The sequence below is a fragment of the Urocitellus parryii genome, chromosome 4, assembly GCF_045843805.1.
Source record: "Urocitellus parryii isolate mUroPar1 chromosome 4, mUroPar1.hap1, whole genome shotgun sequence".
In the NCBI taxonomy this organism is placed as follows: domain Eukaryota; kingdom Metazoa; phylum Chordata; class Mammalia; order Rodentia; family Sciuridae; genus Urocitellus; species Urocitellus parryii.
The window spans coordinates 147,655,121-147,676,205 of NC_135534.1; the positions used below are offsets into that span (position 1 = coordinate 147,655,121).

General features: G+C 37.3%; 2 protein-coding genes across 2 annotated transcripts in view; one reads left to right on the forward strand and one right to left on the reverse strand.

The window, feature by feature from the left end:
- Spata6l (spermatogenesis associated 6 like) overlaps positions 1 to 12,500 on the reverse strand; it is a 39,820-nt gene extending 27,320 nt beyond the window's left edge. The window contains exons 1-3 of the mRNA XM_077797333.1: positions 12,462 to 12,500; positions 8,271 to 8,408; positions 4,966 to 5,014 (exon numbers count right to left, since the gene is read on the reverse strand). Coding sequence (XP_077653459.1) covers positions 4,966 to 5,014; positions 8,271 to 8,408; positions 12,462 to 12,500 — 226 coding nt within the window. The remainder of the gene's footprint in view (positions 1 to 4,965; positions 5,015 to 8,270; positions 8,409 to 12,461) is intronic.
- Positions 8,542 to 10,535, forward strand: Plpp6 (phospholipid phosphatase 6). Its single transcript, XM_026414261.2, has one exon. It carries the CDS (start codon positions 8,735 to 8,737, stop codon positions 9,617 to 9,619), a length of 885 nt encoding a protein of 294 aa, XP_026270046.1. The 5' UTR covers positions 8,542 to 8,734; the 3' UTR covers positions 9,620 to 10,535.
- Positions 12,501 to 21,085: the final 8,585 nt, after the last annotated feature.

The window sequence follows — 21,085 nt, forward strand, 5'->3', positions numbered from 1 at the left end:
TATCTCTAGAGGCAAGAATAAAACTCAAATAATAAAAGTGAATTAAAACAAATGGTATTACAATACAAAATTAATAAAGATAATAATTCCCACAAAATAATATTAGAAGTAAAAACATTTTAAAATAGATAATAGAAATAAATTCTTACTTTGTAGATTTATGAAAAATATGCATTCATAAAAATAGATTTATGAATGCATAAGAACAAAATTTAAATTCAAAGAAACTAGCCAGATGTTGAGGCGCACTCCTGTAATCCCAGTGGCTCGGGAGCCTGAGACAGGAGGATCATGAGTTCAAAGCCAGCCTCAGCAAAATCGAGGCGCCAAGCCACTCAGTGAGACCGTGTCTCTAAATAAAATACAAAATAGGGCTGGGGATGTGGCTCAGTGGTTGAGTGTTCCTGAGCTCAAGCCCCAGTACCCCCAAATAAATAAATAAATAAATATAAATTCCAAGAAACTTAAAATCCAAGATAGCCTGAAATTTCACTCCAACAGTCCCATTAAGCACTTGATTTGTTTTAGGTTCAAAATTCCTTATATTCAATTAATTCTCACCACAACTCAAAGAGTCTAATAACAGCTATCTTCTAATTTTATGAACGAGACAACTAAATCTCAAAGAAAAAAGCATAGCAAGGTCACATGGCTAACACTGACAGAGCTCTACAGGAACCCACACAGTCTATTCCCAGGGCTAGTGTTCTTACCCACAAGATATTTCACTGAAAATCCCATTCTTCAAAAGAACAAGTACATTAGAATACTTTATAAAATACCTACAGCTTTTAATTGCCTGCTAGCAATGAAACACCTCCATTTAGATCTTACACTGACACTCTAAACTCAATCTGTCCAAAGTTAAACTCCCTCCACCAAGTCTTCTTTCTGACTTTCTAGTCTTAGTGAATAGCATAAATAGGATCCAGGGTTTTCTCTAGATGCTGTGAGTTTTGAGCACACCCACATCCCATCAACTCCTTCAAAGTTTCACTTACTATTTCTGATGATCATAACCTTTGATTCCTGTAGATTTTCTATTTATTCTACACCTGGCTTTCTGAACCCCTGTTTTACTGTTGTACCATTGTTTCAGAACATTTGTTCAGTGGCCTCTAACCTGCACTATCTGTGGACACAGACTCACTAGATGCATAATTTCAAATTTCTTTTTTTTAAATATATTTATTTTAGTTGTAAATTGACCTTTATTTTATTTATATATAGTACTGAGACTCGAACCCAGGGCCTCACACATGCTAGGCAAGTGCTCTATCACTGAGCCACAACGCTAGCCCCTCAAATTTCTTAATCCACCAGTATCTTGGCCGGATACCTAGCCTGCTCCTGATTCTGTCCTCTTTCCAGCACTGCCTCAGGTCACCTAGCATTTAATTCTTATTATTTCTCTATGAGATTCTGCTATTACCTATGACCTTGGTCCTAATTCTTTCAACTGAATAAATCTCGGTTGAAAAATTCATAAAGATTAAGAAAGTGGTTGTTGGTTACCTACTAATGAACCTTTCATATTAATACAATGGGGGAAAAAAAGAGCAAACTAAATCTAAAGCAAACAGAAGGAAGAAAATAATAAAGGATAAGAAGAAATTAATAAAATAAAGAACAGAAAAACAATAAAGTCGAATGAATCCAAAAGCTGGTTCTTTAGAAGTCAACAAAACTGAGAAAGCTTTAGTTAAATTCATCAAGAAAAGGGATAAGATTCAAATTACTAAAATCAGAAGTGAAAGAGAGGATATTACTACTGATCTCACAGAAATAGAAAGGACTGTAACGCAATACTATGAACAACTTTATGATAATAAATTAGATAATGAAATGGAAAAATTCCTAGAAAGATATAATCTATCAAAACTGGTTCAAGAAGAAATAGAAATACTGAAGAGACCTACAATAAGCAGAAAGAGTGGCTGGGGTTGTGGCTCAGTGGTAGAACTTGCCTAGCACGTGCAAGGCCCTGGGTTTGATCCTCAGCAATACATAAAAATAAATAAAATAAAAGTATTTTGTCCAATACAACTAAAAAAGTTTTTAAAAATTAAAATAAAACAAGCAGAAACATTAAATCTGTAATTAAAAAACAATCTGAAGACAAGTTCAGGCCCAGGTGGCTTCAATGGTGAATTCTACCAAAAGTTTAAAGAAAATTAACACTAATAAACTAAAGAGGAAAAAACATTTCCCAGGCTGTGGGTGTGGCTCAGTGGTAGAGTGCTTGCCTAGCATGTGTGACACATTGGGTTCAATCCTCAGCACCACATAAGAAGACAAATAAACAAAATAAAGATAGTATGTCCATCTACAACTAAAAAATAAAGTAAAATAAAAAAATAAAAAAAATCCCAACTCATTCTATGAGGCTAGTATTAGCAAAACTTGACCAAGATATCACCAGAAAACAAAACTGTCAACAGTATCTCTTTATGACTGTAGATCCCAAAATCCTCAACACAATCCTAGCACTTCAAATAACGCAATATATGGAAAGGACTGTATGCCATAATCAAGTGAAATTTATTCCAGGAATGTAAAATTGGCTAAATGTCTGAAAACAAATAAACATATGAACAAAATAAAGGATTAAAAAGCATGTGATAAAATTTAACATTCTTTTGTAATTAAAGAAAAAAATCTGGGCTGGGGACATAGTTCAGTTGGTAGAGTGCTTACCTCGCATGCACAAGGCCCTGAGTTAATCCTTAGCACCACAAAAAAAAAAAAAAAAGACAATATATAAACTAGGAACAGAAGGAAGCTTCCTCAATCTGATATAGGGCATCTATAAAAAATTGACATGTAACATCACTTTTATTGTTTTTATTCAATATTGTTATGTAAACTCTAGTCAGGGTATTACACAAGAAAATGAAATAAAATGCAGACAGACTATAAAGGAAGAAATAAAGTTATTTCCATTTGTAGACAATCTAATTTTGTGTGTATAAAATCATAATAAATAAATAAATAAACAAAAACTAGAATCAATAAATGAGTTTGGCACATTTGCAGAATATAATATCAGAGAATAAGTTAGCTAAATTTCTATACACTGAAATAAACAATCTGAAAATGGAAAAAATTAAATTTAATTTACAACAGCATCAAAAAGAATAAAATACTTAAAACTTAACAAAAGGAATGCAAGAATTGTATACTGAACATTATAAACATTGAAAATAAGTTTAAAATATCCTAAATAAATGGAAACACATCCCATGTTCATGATTGGAAGACTTAATATTGTTAAGAGGGTAATATTCCCCAAATTGATCTATAGATTCAATGAAATCCCTATTAATATCCCAGCTAGAAAGTAACAAGTTGATTCTAAAATTCATATGAAAACTTAAGTGATCCCCCTGAAAAGAGTCTTGAAAAAAGAACTAAACTGGAGGCTGGAAAACTCACATTTTCTGATTTCAAAATTTCTCACAAAGCTACAGTAATCAAGATTGTGTGTTGGCATAACAATAGGCATATGAATCAATGGAATGGAATTGGGAGCCTAAAAATAAACCTTCACATTATAGGAACTTGGTTTTCAAAAAGAGTGCCAAGAGACTTCAGTGACAGAAACAAAATCTTTACAGTCTTTTTATCAAATGATGCTAAGACAAATGGATAGTCACATGCAAAATAATGAAAATAGGCCCATAATTCACACCATTTACAAAAGTCAACCGAAGACAGATTACAGACCCAAATATAAGAGTCAAAATTATAAAACTTTTACATGTAAATCTTTGTGACCTTGTATTAAACAATAGTTTCTGAGATATGACACCAACAGTATAAGCAATATAAGAAGGACAAACTGGAATTCACCAATTTTAAAGCTTTTGTGTTTCTAAGAATCCCAACAAGAAAATGAAAGCCAACCCAAAGAACAGGAGAAAAATAACTGGAAATCATTTATCTGATAGGGACTTATATATGGAATACATATGAAACACTTGTAACTCATTTTTTTTAAGACAACCTACTTAAAAAAGTAGGCAAAGGATCTGAATAGACAATTCTGCAAAGAACACTCAACATCATTAGCCATCACGGAAAAACAAATCAAAATAATGATGAGATACCACTTCATACCCACAAAGACTGCTACCAATCAAAATGACAAATAATAACAACTGCTGACCAAGATGTAGAAAAGCGAAATCCTCAGACATTACTGAAGAGATGTAAAATGATTCAACTGCTTTGGTAAATAGTGTGGGAGTTCCTTAAAAGTCTAACCAAATAGTTATTATATTACCTAGTGATCTCACTCCTGGATAGATGGATGCATAGATAAATGATAGATAGATAGATGAATAGATAGATAGATAGAAAGAAAAGAAAACATAGGTCCACACAAAAACTTGTACATAAATATCCATAGTATCATTATTCATCATAGCCTAAAAGTGCAAACAACCCAATTGATAAGTAGAAAAACAAAGTGTGGTATAATTATACAATGGAATATTATTTGGCCATAAAAAGAAATGAGGTACTGGAACATGCTATAACACAAATGAACCTTCAAAATGTTTGCTAGGCAAAAGAAGTTAATCACAAAAGACCACATATTGTATAATCCTATTTATGTGAAATATCCAGAATAAGCAAATCTATAAAGACAGAAAGATCCATATTTGCATTTGGCTGGGAGGGTTAGCAGGGAATAGAGATTGATTAATAATGGGTATAGGATTTCTCACTTAATATTGATAAACAACCAAACAGAATTTATCATTTTGAAAATTCCATCTATATTTAGAAAAAAGTTTGTAATACGATCAAAAACATGATTCAAAATTTACCATAAGGTCTCTTGAATGTAAACATAATCAAACATGGAAATATTACAGTTTAGAAAAACAGCAAACAGCATACTATTATACCTGTGAATTACACAGAATAATCTTTTTTTTTTCTTTAATGAGTACCTACTTTCTAAAAGTTCTGCTACAGCTCCAGGATCTATTGCATTTTCAAATACCTGCAGAGAAAAATATGGGAAAAACATTTTTAAGTTTTTTAATAGGTACTTACAGAAACTGTAGATTATTTTCTTCCTAATAATTAGGATGTTATTCGGTAAAATCCAGCCATATAATATTTTAGAACTCAACAGAAACACTTTTAACAAGTATGATTAAAAGATCAATATAGTACAAATTCATAAAAATAGAACATAGAACAAATTCATAGAAATTAACAGAACAATAGCATATGCAAGGAAATCTGAGTTGGCTAAATCTACCACATGCTTAAAATGTCATCAACTTGACCTAGTTCTATTTGTTGCTAAAAGCACATTTTACATTAACCTGAGTCTTGAGTACCTAGAAAAACATTCTGCTTACAATAGATCTCACTAAATGTTAACTGAATGATTTCTCTTCCCAAGCAATTAGTTCTGCTAAGAAGGAACATTAAAATAGAAATTCTGCCTACATATTAACACACACAAAAAAAGCTCACTACTAGGAGTTACGCTCTCACAGAATCCAGAGGTGGCGGGGGGAGAGAGCCTCTTAAATCTATCATGAAGCACATGTGCTCTGTTCAGTTATTGCCAAATCTGCATATTTTGTTTTTGACAGTAAAGGCCCTGGGATAGGACTAAAACAAAGGCCTCTCCCACTAAATTATGCAACTCAGTGGAAAACATTTTTTTTTTCAGTAGACTTTGATTTCAAGCTTCAGAGTTCTCATTTAAACAATGTTAAACATGGTTAAAAATCTGTCTTGGATCTAAAGCCATATCTGCTTTAAGAACAAAAATGGGAGACTGTATGATTTCCCTGTAATCCATTTTTGTCCTTCTGAGTTGGATTTATTAAGCAAATGTAATTTTTTGCCTAAATTATTTCAATAACTGCATCTTTTACTATTGTTATGGTTTGAATTATGTCCCCTAAAATGTTGAAATCTCAACCCCAGTACCTCAGAATGTGACCTCATTTCCAATTAGGGTCATTAAGTAATTGTTAAACTAGAATGAGGTCATACTGGAATAGGTTGGATTCCTAATCCAATATGATTGGTGTCCTTATAAAAAGGGGATATTTGAGCACAGAAGGTATTAAAAAATTTATACAAAATAAATTCAAGAGTTTATTTGAGCAAAGAATGATTCATGAATCAGGCAGCAGTCAATCAGAAAATTGCTACCAAGTGGGCAGAGAGCTTTTATAGGTGACATGGAAATAAAACAAGAAGATACATTTGATTGGTTGGAGTGGAAAGACCCTGGAGAGTGGTTAGTTGACAATTTCTGATTAGGAAAGTCTCTAGTAAGAGGACAGTTGACAGTTTATAATTGGTAAAGTCTCTAGTTTGATTTTACAGTTTACATTGGGCTTCAGTTTACTTATGGAGGCACTTAAAGCACTGGATCTGCCCCAGCCTAATAGCCTCTCTGCCCCCAATTTTTTAAACAGCATGCACACAGAAAGAATAAATAGCCATATAAATATTAAAATTATGCTGACAAAAGCCAAGGAACTATCAAAAGCTAGGAGAGAGGTCAAGAACAGATCCTTCCCTAGTGCCTTCATAGGCAACATGACCCTGCCAACATTCTGATCTCAGACTGCTAGCCTCCAGAACTGTGAGACAATATGCTTCTATTGTTTAAGTCACTCAGTTTGTATACCAGCCCTGGGAAATGAATACTCCCTTATCTGAGGATTTTCTCAAGTGTGATCTTGAGTAAATGATCAACACAAACTGTTCAAACACAATGGCTCATAAATTTTTCATGAGGTATTTGTTTATTCAAATGCTTTAAAACATTCAATTCTGCATTACACAGAAGGTCCAAGGAAGAGAAAATGTCACTATTTGCTGCAAGTATTTGAAGAAAGATAAGTGGACAGATAAAAGAAGAGCTAGAATTGACTAGGAGAAAACTACACTATGAACCCAAATAACTCATACAAAGAGGGTAATTAGTTTCATTCAGAAAAAAAAATGGTTCTGTGATATATTTGACTAGTAATATCAAATGTACCACTTTTCAACAGAGCAGTAGTGACATTTAAAATGTGACTTTAAGACTCATTCCTTTCTTTTTTTAAACAAATCAAGGAGGTTGGACTAGACAACCCCCTGCCCAAAGTCATTTACAGATTTATCATTCTAGGATTCCACAATTTTGTATCTTTGGGCTTCTTATTAAAAGATTTTTAAAGTCTTCTACAGATTAAATTGAAAACTGATAAAACTAATATGAAAATTCTTAGGAGGAAAATGGCTGCATTTTCACCACTTTCAACATCTAAATGTGAGAAACAGGTTCCTGTGGGTTCTGATTGTATGTTCTAAGATAATACTCATTTATTTCTTTCTTTTTATCCAGTCAGTTTAGCACATTTTTAATTTAAATTAATAGGCTGTGATTTACAAACATATTGCATGCAACCCTGGCCTTTCAGTGAATCAATCTTGATCTTCTCTCCCATCCTCAGGTCAAAACAGGTCACTTTCTGGTCACCATCTTTCAGACCTATCCTACCAACCTTCCCTCTGCCCAAAAGATCTTAGTGACACTGTTTAGAGAAACATCATTAGCTTTATTGAGGTTAAAACTGATTCCATCTCCAAATGCAAAACAAAAAGTTCAGGGGATTGCCAGTAACTGCATAGTAATCAAATGAATATTCTTTTAAATACTGAGGTGGGAAGTGGGTGGGTAGTGTTTGGGCTATTTGTGTCATGACTGTATTCATTGCAACAGGAATCTAGCCTTATGACTATAGCTACATAAACCAGGTATGACTTAAATAAATCAGAAGAGCCTTTTTGTCTCCTTACAGGATTTTGGTTATAAGATTTAACTTGATTTGGTTATAGTCTTTCATTATTTTTCCGGGTCTAAGAAAGTTTTTTTTTTTTTTTTTTTTTTTTTTTTTTTGCTAAGGTCTGCAATGTATTAAATGTAATGCAATTCTAACACCTCCAAGAACATTCAGAAATGCTCTCTTTGCTCCAGTTAAAAAATGTCATGGGAGTTCCAAGAATAGAAACCATTGACCAGGGTATTTAGCACTAGATTGACAGAACTTGGCTGGGACTTGCAAAGCACAAGCAAGTCTTTCAACTGTGATTTTACTTCAAGGCTGACTGTAGTTTTGCACTATACTTAAATGCCTTTGGGTTATGTTTTTACAGAAAATTTACAAAATAATTTTACAAGAACTATTAGATTATCTTCAGACAGCAAAATACAATGAGACAGTCAAGATCACCTTTTTAAATCTCAGGATTTGCTGAATCACAATAGGGAACACAGAGGGAAAGCAGGCTGTCTCCACGTACTGATTCAGGAGGTAAACCCCGAGGTACACATCTTGTTTGTCTGGCAGGAACACTCCCGGGCAAGAAATCTTATGGGGGGGGGGGGGGGAGAACAAGCAAAGTTTGTTTTAATTAACAGGGTTGTATTCCTCCTAGCCTTCCAGAGGCCCTGAAATGTTTCCCCACCATCATATTCCCTGTGTACCTCCCAGCATCAACATCCTCCCCTGTTCTCTCCTATTTCAGATTGGAAATTCCAATTCCCTCCCACGTCTCCGCCAGGTGTCACAATCACGCTCTCGCAGGCTCCTCTCCCCGCCCCTTCAGGATGGCTGTGCGGAAGCGGAAGAGGCTGCAGGGCCGGGAGGCCTCTCTCTAGTCCCGCCGGGTCCCGGGGTCCGGGCCGCCCGCCGCGATGGCGAGCCCCCGGAGGAGCGTCGAGGGACGGCCGCTGGGCGCCTCAGTCTCGAGCAACACCAGCAACCCCGGCAGCCCAGCCCATGGCGGCGGCAGCAGCAGCAGGTTCGAGTTCCAGTCCCTGCTCAGCAGCCGAGCCGCGGGCGTCGACCCCACCAGCGCCCGGCTGCGCGCGTCCGAGAGCCCGGTGCACCGGCGCGGCTCCTTTCCAGTGGCCGCCGCTGGATCTTCGCAGGCGTCCCCTCCTTCACTGCCCGAGGAGGACCGCATTGACCTGAACCCGTCCTTCCTGGGCATCGCCTTGCGCTCCCTGCTGGCCATCGACCTGTGGTTGTCCAAGAAGCTGGGGGTGTGTGCAGGGGAGAGCTCGTCTTGGGGTAGCGTGAGGCCCCTTATGAAGCTGCTGGAGATCTCGGGACACGGCATCACCTGGCTGCTGGGCACCCTGTACTGCCTATGCAGGAGCGACAGCTGGGCTGGACGCGAGGTGCTGATGAACCTACTCTTCGCCCTGCTGTTGGACCTCCTGGTGGTGGCCCTGATCAAAGGGCTGGTCCGCAGGCCACGACCGGCCCACAATCAGATGGACATGTTTGTCACTCTCTCGGTGGACAAGTACTCCTTCCCCTCGGGCCATGCCACAAGGGCCTCCCTGGTGTCCCGGTTCATCCTGAAGCACCTGGTACTGGCCATTCCACTGAGGGTGCTGGTGGTACTGTGGGCCTTCATCTTGGGTCTTTCCAGGGTCATGCTGGGGAGGCACAATGTCACCGATGTGGCTTTTGGCTTTTTTCTGGGCTATATGCAGTACAGCATCGTGGACTACTGCTGGCTTTCACCCCACAATGCTCCGGTCCTCTTTATACTGTGGAATCAACAGTGACACCATCTCATTGATTATGGCAACAGGAGAGCTGAAAGTTTCCACAATTTGATGATGCCAGCCTAAATCAGCCACCATCCCACTTGCCCCTCTTAGACATTTCAGGCTTCCTTAGGAGTTCAGATATCCCACCATCTTGATGTGTTGCTAGGCCAGAGCACGTGCTAGCCCTTGGAAGACAGCCATAAAAAGGGAAGCAAAAAGAAAAAAAAATCTATTGTATATTTATTCAACTGTTTATATCTCCAGGACAATAGCAAAGAAACCAAGCTGGGGTGGTTATACTGTTGCTGGTTTTGACAGTAGGATTTGTGTTGTATAGTAATCCTGTAAGTTAACATCACTTGTAAATTGAATTTTTGAGAAACACCATCTTCATTCCATAAATATACGAGCAGATATTTCATGTACTAATCCTAGCCCTTTTTCTGAGTTAGACTTTAAGCAGTACTAAAAGTCTTTTAAGACACAAGTTTTTCTAGTTTATTCCTTGAAGATTTGTTGCTACCATCAGGGAGATTTCTTCATAATCCTGATTTTCTTGGTAAGCCTTTTTACTTTATTATCTCTTCCATCTTTGTGGAATAGGCAGTGAGAAAGATTATAGTACTTTCTCTCCTTTCCCTACACCCTTTCAAAAGGTCTTTAAATATTATTTTCCAGTATTCTCTAATACTGTTTTTTACCAGAGAACAAACCAAGAACTACTTGAAGAAACACTTAAAAGGTGGGCATGTCTAAGGTGCCCACAGAAAAGTAAGTATGAGACTCTGGTTTCATGTCTAATTCTATTGACAACCAATAGCATGGCACAACAGAGGACAGAGAAGCTAAGCTGCTGGGGAAAGTCAAAAGAACTGAGAATTTAGGTTATTATGTCAATGACCAGCATGGCAGGAGATGAGACTCTGCTGCCCATCATCTCTACTGAATAAAAAATAACATTCCTCTATCCATAAATAAAAAAAGGAAAATAATGTGATTCTTTTCAATGTATGTGCAAAAGCTTTTTCATATATACCATGAGGATGACCCTGTATTCTATAGTTTTATAAATGGAATTCCGTTTTCCTGTATAAAGCATAGTTTATGTAACAGTATTTAACTTGAAATTCACCAGGGGAGCTTGCTGCTATATCAGACACTAGGTAAAACTCCTAAATTTCTGTTTACATTGACCTTTACATTTAAAGCTGTTCATCCATGTTGCCTCAAATCATAAGACCAAAGACTACCAAATGCCTGGTAGGCTTTACTCATTTGACCTAAAAAGAGGTATGTGCTTTAAATGTTGCTCTACCTGAAAAGAAAGCCTACTTTTGGAACTAATGTCTTCAGAAAATAACGACCAATTATTTTGGCATTTATAAATAGAAGGACTATGGACTTTAAGAGATGCAGACAGGAACCTGGAGAATGACTGTGATAGATAAGTAGGTTCTGACTGGGGGGGAAGCATGAACTTTCTGAGAGTGAGAGGCACACTTAAAAGAGGAATGGCTACTCCTAAATAAAATAATTCGCATTTCTACAATATCCTGAACATGGACTACCTCTTCACTTGCTGAATCAGCCAACAGTGAATCTCTAAGTGGTTTTGGGTTTGTTGTTCAATCTTAGATCCTTCATAGTAACTGCAGCAATATTCAGGCCAGATATTTGAAAGCAATTGTATTTCTTCTTGCAGTGTCCACAAGTCTGAATATTGGGGGCTTAACTTTCAGTTTGTAGTTATACTTATGGAATTCCCTGTTTTAGCTGTTGGGATCTGAGTTTGCTGGCTTTTAAAGCACAGATCAATTCAACTGATTTTCTGGAACATTCTAAGTACTGTAGAATAGACAACTGATTTCATTGTTAATTATACACTGAGGAATGCCTTTTAAAAATCAAAATAAAATTAACCAATAATTTTGTTAGATGAAAACTTAATTTTTGCCTGTATGTATCACTTGGCTTCTCTCCAGAGATTCTTCACCTTCTGCAGTTTTGAGAGCTTGCAATTAATAAAGCCCAATTGATATGGTCTGGCCTTATTTTCTGTCAGCAAAATGGAACAAAACCAGGAAAATTGTATTATCTTTGTTTCACAGCTACATGTCTGATGAAACTTAAGTATTTGCCAATTGTATGGAAGCTAGCCAGAATCCACAGCAGTGTCCTGTTAGTCTTATAATCTAATGGTAGCCAGGAGAGAAGTCCCTAGCACCTTGGAGACAAAGCTGAATGTCAGTCTGTCACTAACTACAGAATGATGGGAAAATGGAAGCAGAAGAAGAATGACTCTCTCCCAAATAAGAACAATGAAGCCCCCAGCCCCAATACCTCATTTAGGAAGGATGTGGTGGATAATTACAGAACATTTGTTGACTGATTTCCCTTTTTGAATTAGCAAGCCAAAGTCATAATAATATTTGGTTGGCTCATAAATGTGACATTATCAGGAAGTAATGGGGCTTTTTAAAAATTAAATTATTCCATAGTTATTTAAAAGAGAATTTAAAATTCTTTCACAAATCTTTATTCTGAAAAAGAAAAAATCCTACTTGGACTTAAGGTAGTGTTGTTTTAAAACAACAAATTCAGAATGAAGCTAAGAAACATGTTGCTTTGGGGGGAAAAATAGGAACAGGTTGATCTGAATTAAAGGTTAGGAAGTCCAGGAATACAAACGTATATAAAAATCTTAGAACAAAAAGGTACGATCTGTCCCCAAAGAAAATAATGTGTGTGTGTGTGTGTCAAGTGGGAGAAGAGCGGTGAAAACTATGGGGCGGCGGGTGGGGAGACCATTTAAGAGTCTGACTTGGAGTTAAGGAACAGAGGTTTGCTAATCTCTTACCGCCCGGATCTGCAGCTCCACCACCGCCTCCAGAGGCATCGTTCCCTGCGCGGGCGAAAGGACTGGAATGACAAGATCCTTTGTGCTGGGTCTTGGACCAACTTTCCTTAGTTTAGCTCAACCCCTGGGGAAGTGTTCCCAGAAACTTCCCCAGCCCCCCACCCCCTCGATCCCCCATCAGACCCTCACAGCCCGGGTCCCTCCCACCGGGACCGGTCTCTCACAACCAGCGCCAGAGCGTAGGCTTCCAGAAGGCGGAAGCGTCGCGTTGCCATGGACACTCAAACGCGCAACCTTCGACCCTAGAACACAAGCGAGGCCCCATACACCTCCTGGAACGCGCGTGCGGGGCGCGGCTTCCCGGGCAGCAACTGTCTGCAGTGACTTACTGGGTGTTGTCGAGGGAGCAGGATCCTGGTCAGGTGTTTGGAGCACTAATTTCTTTCCATCAACTCTGTGTGGTCCCAATCACTATGTTTAAATGTTTATAATTTCCTTTTTAACAGTGGAATGAAATCATGGCTCCGATATAATTTAATTACTACACATTTTAGTAGTTACTACCCCCCAGGTCCTGGAATTTCTGTTAACAATTTTCCAATTTAATATAATTGACTGTCCCAGAAGGTACGCGTTTGCTCTTTAAGAAGCTTACAAGAAATCAGTGACCTCTCCAATAAGAGTTGAGTGGAGAAAGGCTGACTGATAGCACTCCATCCCTCATAGTGATATGCCGAGCAGTGCCTCCTCTCCCTCAGGGTGTTCTGTCCAGTGGCAGAGCTGGATGAGTGAAATGTATCTTTCCCGCAGTGCCTTCAGTTCTGTTTATGTCTCCATTCACAGTGGGGTTTTAGGTTAGACTGCAGAAACAATGACATCATCACGTTAGCTTGCTTAGTTTGCTTCTATTACCAGCATCCCAAGGAGCAACTGTCCTGGTGAACACGCAAAAAAGTAGCTTTCTCAAATAACACTCACCCGAGTTCCCGGTGTGCATAAGAGAAAGCCAGTGTCCTTCAAGATAAAATGTGTCTGGATTTTCCAGATCAAGATTTCTCTCATTATTCCCTTAACTTGGCTAGATTTGGGGGAACAAAAAAGGGAATACAGGGACATGGTGTATTGTTTGTTCCAGTCCCCATTTGCTTTAGTGGCAACAGAGCCAGGGTCACATTGTAAAAACCTGTCAGAGATGACAGGCAAAGTAAGAGGTCTGAATTGGTAAAGGAAATCATGCCCCCCCCCATTCATTGTATTTGATAAACAAAAATGAAGGAAGAGAGGTAGGATCAGCCACTTCTAGCCAATCCAAAAAATCTGGGAGGAACAGTGCTATCTCTGAAAACAACAACAAAAACATTTATGTTATCATTTATCATTAATATTTTGCATTGGAAATTTATGCAATTGGAAATGGTACAAAAAGACGTCCCTAGAGAATAATTGGGTCTTCATTTTGGTCACTGACGTTTCTTTCCCTGGAAGGGAAAAATACAGTGTGATGATGATGTATTGTTTACTCTTCTGATTCCTAGCATATTGTGCTCAGCTCCCCTCCCTCCCCCATACCAAGAGATACACAGGTGGATGCCTGGTTTCCTATAATCCAGAGATCTGATTTGTTACCTTACAACAGCTAACTGGAAACGAGCCCTGTGATGAAGTCACCAACACCAATACTAACATATCAAGGAGAGTGACAATAAAAACAGATTTATGAATAAGTAACTAGTGTAAGGCAAGGGAAAATCAACCTTTATTGAGGATCTACAAAGAGCTAATCTCTCCCACAATAACTCTGAGGGAGATGTTATTCCCTATTTACAGATGCAGAATCTAAAGCCAAATAAATCGCCTTTTGCCCAAGGCTACACAACAAATAAAGAGAAGTTATATTTAATCAAGGTGTGCCCTACCACATCACTGCCCCTAAAACAAGAACATCCTATTGATCTTACAGACACACTGTCCATCCTCCCATCGTATGCTATTTCTAATCTTTTTCTCCATACAATTGGACTCTCCTTGCTTGGTTTCATGGCCCAGCCCTGTTATGGTTTCCCTCCATCTCTCTGAACATTCTTCTTGTCTCTGTATCCTATTCTACCTAGCCAAACAGTTTTTCTTGGTCCTTTGTTTTCCTCACTCTGTATCCTTTATCTAGGGATGTCAGCCAATGTAGGTATTAATTAACATGTACAGATTTACAGATCCCACACAACTTTCGCTCTTCAGCTTTCTCTGATAGGGTGGAATCTTACTATTTTAGATGATTATATTCATCTATAATCCCTTTGGACCAATTCCCACAATAGTAGTTTCACATTTGTTCCTGTGATTGCTGTTTACTGTTTATCTCCATAATCTGTTAACTCTACATGGCTAAGTGTCTGAACCCTGATTAATTTGCATTGCAGATGCTCAATAAATATCTTGGAATAGATGTTAAGTGTAGAGATGATCCACAGTCTGTAAGGGTTAATTGTGTGATTAAGGTGCAGTCTCACCACATGAGGGCAAGCTAAATATACCCAATGAGAAGGGATCAGGCACAGCTGTTTTTGCTAATTTGCTGTGGGGATACTCAATGAATCAACAGAGAATATATTTAATTTATATTTTCTTGTAAAGTGTTTCTTGTAGAGTGTTTCTGCAGTGCACCTTGATCAGCAGTGACATCAGCATTGCAGAAAAGACACATCAGTACATCCTGCTTATTTCCTGGCCCCAGATGAGAAAATAAAACCTTTCTTCAAATGAGAATTTGCCAAAGTGCGAAGAACAAGAATATGACAATCATGACTGAGATTTTCCTTTTAACCAAAAAGCTAATTATAAGACACAAAATTACAAACATTTCTTTTCAAATAATTGTATTCATATGAAGGGAAGAAACTATTTTTTTTTAAGGCACTAATGGACACGGTATGGAGAAACATTGCTGGTTGGAATGTAAATACATATATTTGTTTTCTCTGGCTACTATATCAAATTACCACAGACTTTGGGGCTTAAAATAAGACAAATTTATTATCTTCCAATTTTGTGGACCCCACTGAGCTAAAATTGAGGTACCAGCAGGGTTACATTCCTTGCCTTTTCTGCATCCTTGCATTTACACTTTTAATTAAAAGCTGCCTGAATTCCTTGGCTCTAAGCTCCCTTCCTCCATCTTTAAAGCCAGCATCATCAATCCAAGTCTTTCTCATGCTGCCATATCTCTCTGGTTCTCTACTCCATTTTTGAGGATCTTTATGATTACATTGGGACCGGTCAGACAAAAAGGTTCCTATATTGAGGTCAGCTGATTAGTATCTTTATTCCTTCTGAAACTTTAATTTCCCCTTTATTAAGTAACATTATAGGAAATAATATAGGAACTGTCTTTGTGAGCCATTATTCTGTCTACCACATAACTTCTTAGGAGAACAATTTGATAATGTCTACCAAAAAATTTAATTTGGCTGAGTGATTCCACTGCTAGAAATTTATCCCGTGGAAATGCTTTCACAAAACACTGACATATGCTGTACCAGTATTCACAATTAAAAAATACTAGAAAGTATAAATGTTCAATAAGCAGTGTCTGATAGAATCAATTATGAGTGAGCCACATGTGGAAATATTACACAGCATGGAAAAAGAATGGGGCAGAGCTATAAGACCTAACAAACAATAATAATCTCTAAAATATAGAACTAAGAAAAAGAGCATGGCTCAAAAATGTGAATGATATGCTGCCTTTTTGGAAGGCAGAATATTACGTTTTCCTACATGCTTAAATATTCCTGAAAAAATACAACAGAAACTGCTAGTAATATTTGCCTCTGAGAAGGGAATCTGGGGTACAGAAGAGGAATCTTTACCTAAACAAACAGGAAACATAAAACAATAGAAAGGGTGAATCTGGGAATATAGGAAGGAGCAAGAACTGACTTCTTCAGATTTTGGGACCATATTTTATGTACTGCATGCTACAAAAGTATCCATGCAAAGTATGTCTGCCACTTCCACTTCCAGGGCAGAGGATTTTTTGTTTGGTTTTGTGGGGTTTTTTTGTTTTTTGTTTTTTTTTTTAATTCTGTGATCCTATCCCAGAGGCCCTAACATTCCTGAACGGATAAGCAAACTTTCTTGCATGTGCAAATGTGTATTGTTCTGGGAAGACAGCCTGTAGGTTTCTTCAGCATCCAAAAGGGTAGTCACATCAGGTTTTAGAGCTACTTCTCAGTGCATACTGAGCCCTCCAACCTGCTATCAGTTCCCCATTAATCACAAGAAAAGGGCCACCTGAGTTATCTGATGAGGCAAAGACAAGAGGGCCTTCTCTCTCCATCATAGTCATACCTCCTTATAGTTGTCTCCAAAGGCAGCTACATTCCATAATAAGTGATTTTTTTAAAAAAAGACCGTCAATTCCTGTCTTAAGCCATTTATTCATGTCTGAACTCAGTGGAGAACACTGAGTTAGGTCCTAAAATCTTTGGAGCCAGTGAATTATTCATTAGTAAGTGTAAAAAACACTAACAGATTAGATTTCCAAAGTGAGTTGTTATTCATCAGCATTTGTGAAAAATGCCTGCAGAAAATAAAAAAAGGAAGAAAGAAAGTCCCAAGTATATAGAACAATTGATTGCTTCAGGAGTAATGCATTTCCAGAACACTGATTTTGTTTTGTTCTGTTTTTAGGCACAGTGTCCAGACCCAAGAAATAACTGTATTTTATATTATCCTTCGAAGACTTTCTTTAAAATATTCTTTCACAGTTTAGCTTTCTCACAGTCTGATATAAGAGAACATTTTGTCTTTTTGACTTTTACTGTGAATATATATGAGTTCAATGAATTGCACTGGGTTCTTTCCTTGGTTCCCACAAACTGCATAAAGATGTAATTAATGTTTTTTTTTTTAAAGATTATTGTTAAGCCAGGTGTAGTGGTGCACCTCTGTAATCCCAGTGGCTTGGGAAGCTGAAGCAGGAGGATGAAGAGTTCAAAGCCTGCCTCAGCAAAAGCGATGTGCTAAACTCAGTGAGAACCTGTCTCTAAATAAAATACAAAATAGGGCTGGGGATGTGGCTCAGTGGTTGAGTGCCCCTGAGTTCAATCTCCAGCCCCCCCCCCGCCCCCGCCACACACACACACAAAGGTTACTGTTAAAATCATACCCTTTGGGAAAACTTTCCATGAGCAGGATCAGTCCTAATATCACTGTACATCATTATTGGTAGCATCAAGTATCTCCCTGCATGATTCATAGGAAGCACCTATGGAGCACTTTCGCTAAGTTCAAGTTGAATCTAATCAAGCTACTAGAGTTGCATTATTCAATATGCTAGCCATGTATAATTATTTCAATGAACCAAAACTAAATAAATTTACAGCTCAGTTCCTCATTTGCACTAGTCATATTCAAAGTGCTCAATAGCCATATATGGCTAGTGACTATGTACTAGTGAATGCAAGTAGAATATTTTCATCATCACAGAATGTTCTAGTGGGCAGCACTACTCTAAAGCTAACTTCACTTGAAGTGAATGGGGGAGGAGAACATGTTAATAATAGTAATATCTAGAATGTGGGACACTGTATAGGACAACTGCCTCAGTCTGCAACAAGTCAATGGTATTAAAAGTGAAAAGGAGAAGGAAAAGAAGTGAAAGGAGAAGAAGGAAGGAAAAGCAAGAAGTACTAGTAGTGAGGAGAACTTCTCTAGATAGTTGAGACCTAATAACCAATTGTAATATATGGACTTTATTGGAAAGCTAATTTGAATAAACTAACTTATAGAAACTATCAGGAAAATTTGATTATGGTTTAAATACCAAAAAATTAATTTTTATAGGTATGATAAAACCTTTGTGTTTATATAAGACAAATATTAACATTGTTTAGAGATGCATATTAAATTATGTAGTGATAAAATGATATAATGCTAAGGTTTTGCTTTCAAGGATTCAGTAAATGCATTAAAGGAATAGATACAACAAATGTAGAAAAATCTTGATAATTATTGAATCTGGGTGATGGATAAAGTTTCTGTACTTCTATCGTAAATATGTGTTTAAAAATATTCACAACTGGGGGTTGTGACACTCACCTGTATGTAATCTCAGCTACTTGGGAGGCTGAGGTTGGAGGATTGCAAGTTCAGTGCCAGTTTGGGCAACTTAGCAAGATCTTGTCTGAAAATAAACTGGGGTTGTAGTTCAGTGGTAGAGTACTTGAGTAGAATGGGTGAGGTACTAGGTTTGAGCCCCAGTACCAGCAAAAAAATTTCATAATCACATTTTTAAAAAATCAATATAGTTAAATTAAAAAAATATCATAGCCTTTTGTGGAACTTCTGTCCTAAAATAGTCCATCAAAAGGATTCTTGGTGGCATTACATGCAGTTCTCTTTGATAGAAGACTCACATATGTATACAAAAAACATGATGGATCTCTTCACCTCTAATATAGGTAAGTTAAGCAAATTATTGTGGTATGTAACATTTTAAAGTAATTGAGAGGGAAATTCATTTAAAGGGGGAAAGAAGCACTGTGTTGTAAGAACAGTGATCTCCTAATCCAAAACAGGAGCTGGAAATTTGAGTATTCTTTAAGTGTACCCACTTCTCCAGAATTTCTCCCAGTACTAGGAGTGTTTTCAAGAGAAAGAATCAAATTACAACTGAATGGCTTTTAACAATCCTGAAGTCATTTGGGATCTGGGCCCACACATGACATCTATTTCATAAAACTTATAAGAGTTCAGGAGTCAGACTATGTTACTTTTTGCCTTGTGTTCAATACACTAGCATTTGTAGGCTTAATATTTAAATAATTATGACTTCTCTTGGACATTTTGTACTATATAGTTCTTCTATTTAAACTTAATTTATATTCAGAAAGAAACTAATCTGCTCCTTAAGTTTCAGCTGGCTAGCACTTTATCTTTGGGAGTAGTAAGCAAATTATGACACAAGCAATTTCTCAGAAACTTTATTTTGCAACATTAAAAAAAAGCAGACAAGAGTATAGTTAAGTTCTAAACCTTGTTTAAAAAAAAAAAGAAGAAGATGGAGGCAGGCCTAGGGTTTGGGGATGTTGCTCAGAGGTAGAACACTTGCCTAGCGTGCAGAAGGCCCTGGGTTTAACTCCCAGTACCATATAAACAAAGAAAACTTGTAAAATTTTAAAAAGTGTGTCTACTGTTTTGGGACATAAGATGCATGCTTTGAAGCCAGCAATGGCTCAAGATGAGGTTACTTCTTATGTGATCATATGTATTTGTCTCCTACCAAAAATATACCTGTGTTCTTTTTTGGTTCTCTTCTGTCTTTATTTAATCTTGCATTTTTATTTTTATATTTATATCCATCTATTTACTCCTATTTCCATCCATTTATTCACGGCATATTCATTGAACACCTACTATGTACAGGCACTGTTCTGAACAATTTAGGTACAAAGGTGAATAAGAAGCAAACTATGCTCATGAGCTTACATTCTACTGCAGGAAGAAACTTAATAATTAACAAGTGAGAATAAATAGAAAAAGTATTATGAAGGGCAAGAAGGAAATATCCAAAGTGATGAGACAGAAGGTTACAGGTTAGAGAGCAAATGAGAATCTGGCTTAGATTTAGTGGCTAGCTTGGCTCCCAAAGGGTATGACATTTGACCTAAGACCTTAAAAGAGAAGCATGACCACTAGCCAAGACTTTCAAATGAAAAGATATGCAGGTGAAAGGAACATCAAATGCAAAGGGCCAGGAGTCAGGAAAGAAATTGGTATATTTCAGGAACCAAAAGGAGGCCAAAGATCATACAAAGAGAACCCTGGGAGGGGAAAACTGTGAAGGGGATGCTGGCAGGAACTGACACTCACTCAAATTATACTACCACTAGCTTGCACAGGAACTTAGTTGTGGCACACAGTGCCTACCGCATACTTAGCTTCTTCCTTGCTAAAAGAAACCCAGTTTTGTTTGGGTGGCAGTGCATTCAACTCCAGGGAATGAATTATTATTCGTAAGTTCTAGCCAATGAGATCTAAGACAAGACCAGAAGAGATTTGGGGAAAGGAGTAGGATCATATATATATGACTTAAAATGTGGTTGAAACATTCAAATAAAAATATGAAATCAGTAAGTAGAGGAGTTTGAGGGACTGGGGTAAAGTCTGGGCTTGATTTTAGTTTGGTGGCTGTGAATACAAGGGTTTTTTTGTTGTTGTTTTGTTTTTTTTTTTTTTTAAATTTAAGGCTACAGTGATAGATAAATCTTCTCCACTAGTCAAAATCTGAGGGATTCCAAAATTAGAGATCAGCTAGAGGAAGGAGACTGAGAAGTATTCAGAGGTAGAAGAAAAACCATTGCCAATAATAATCCTAACAACAACTTGGCATTTATTTAGAATTTAGGATTTATATAGAGCTTACTTTTTTTTCCAGGCACTGCTCAAAGCACTTTGTGGCTTCAAAGAAGCAAAGAGAAAAAAGTGTTTTCCTTTTCTGTTTCTCATTTTCTCCTTTGGCTTTCACTCCTACACTCAAAAGGCTTAGGTGCAGTGTTTCTCCACTTTTACTTATTCATTGAAAATATCCAATTGACACAATACGGGAAAGCTAACTAGAAAAT

What these genes read in the sequence shown, in the direction of transcription:
- Plpp6 (XM_026414261.2), top strand. Translation starts at nt 8,735, where the DNA reads ATGGCGAGCCCCCGGAGGAGCGTCGAGGGACGGCCGCTGGGCGCCTCA.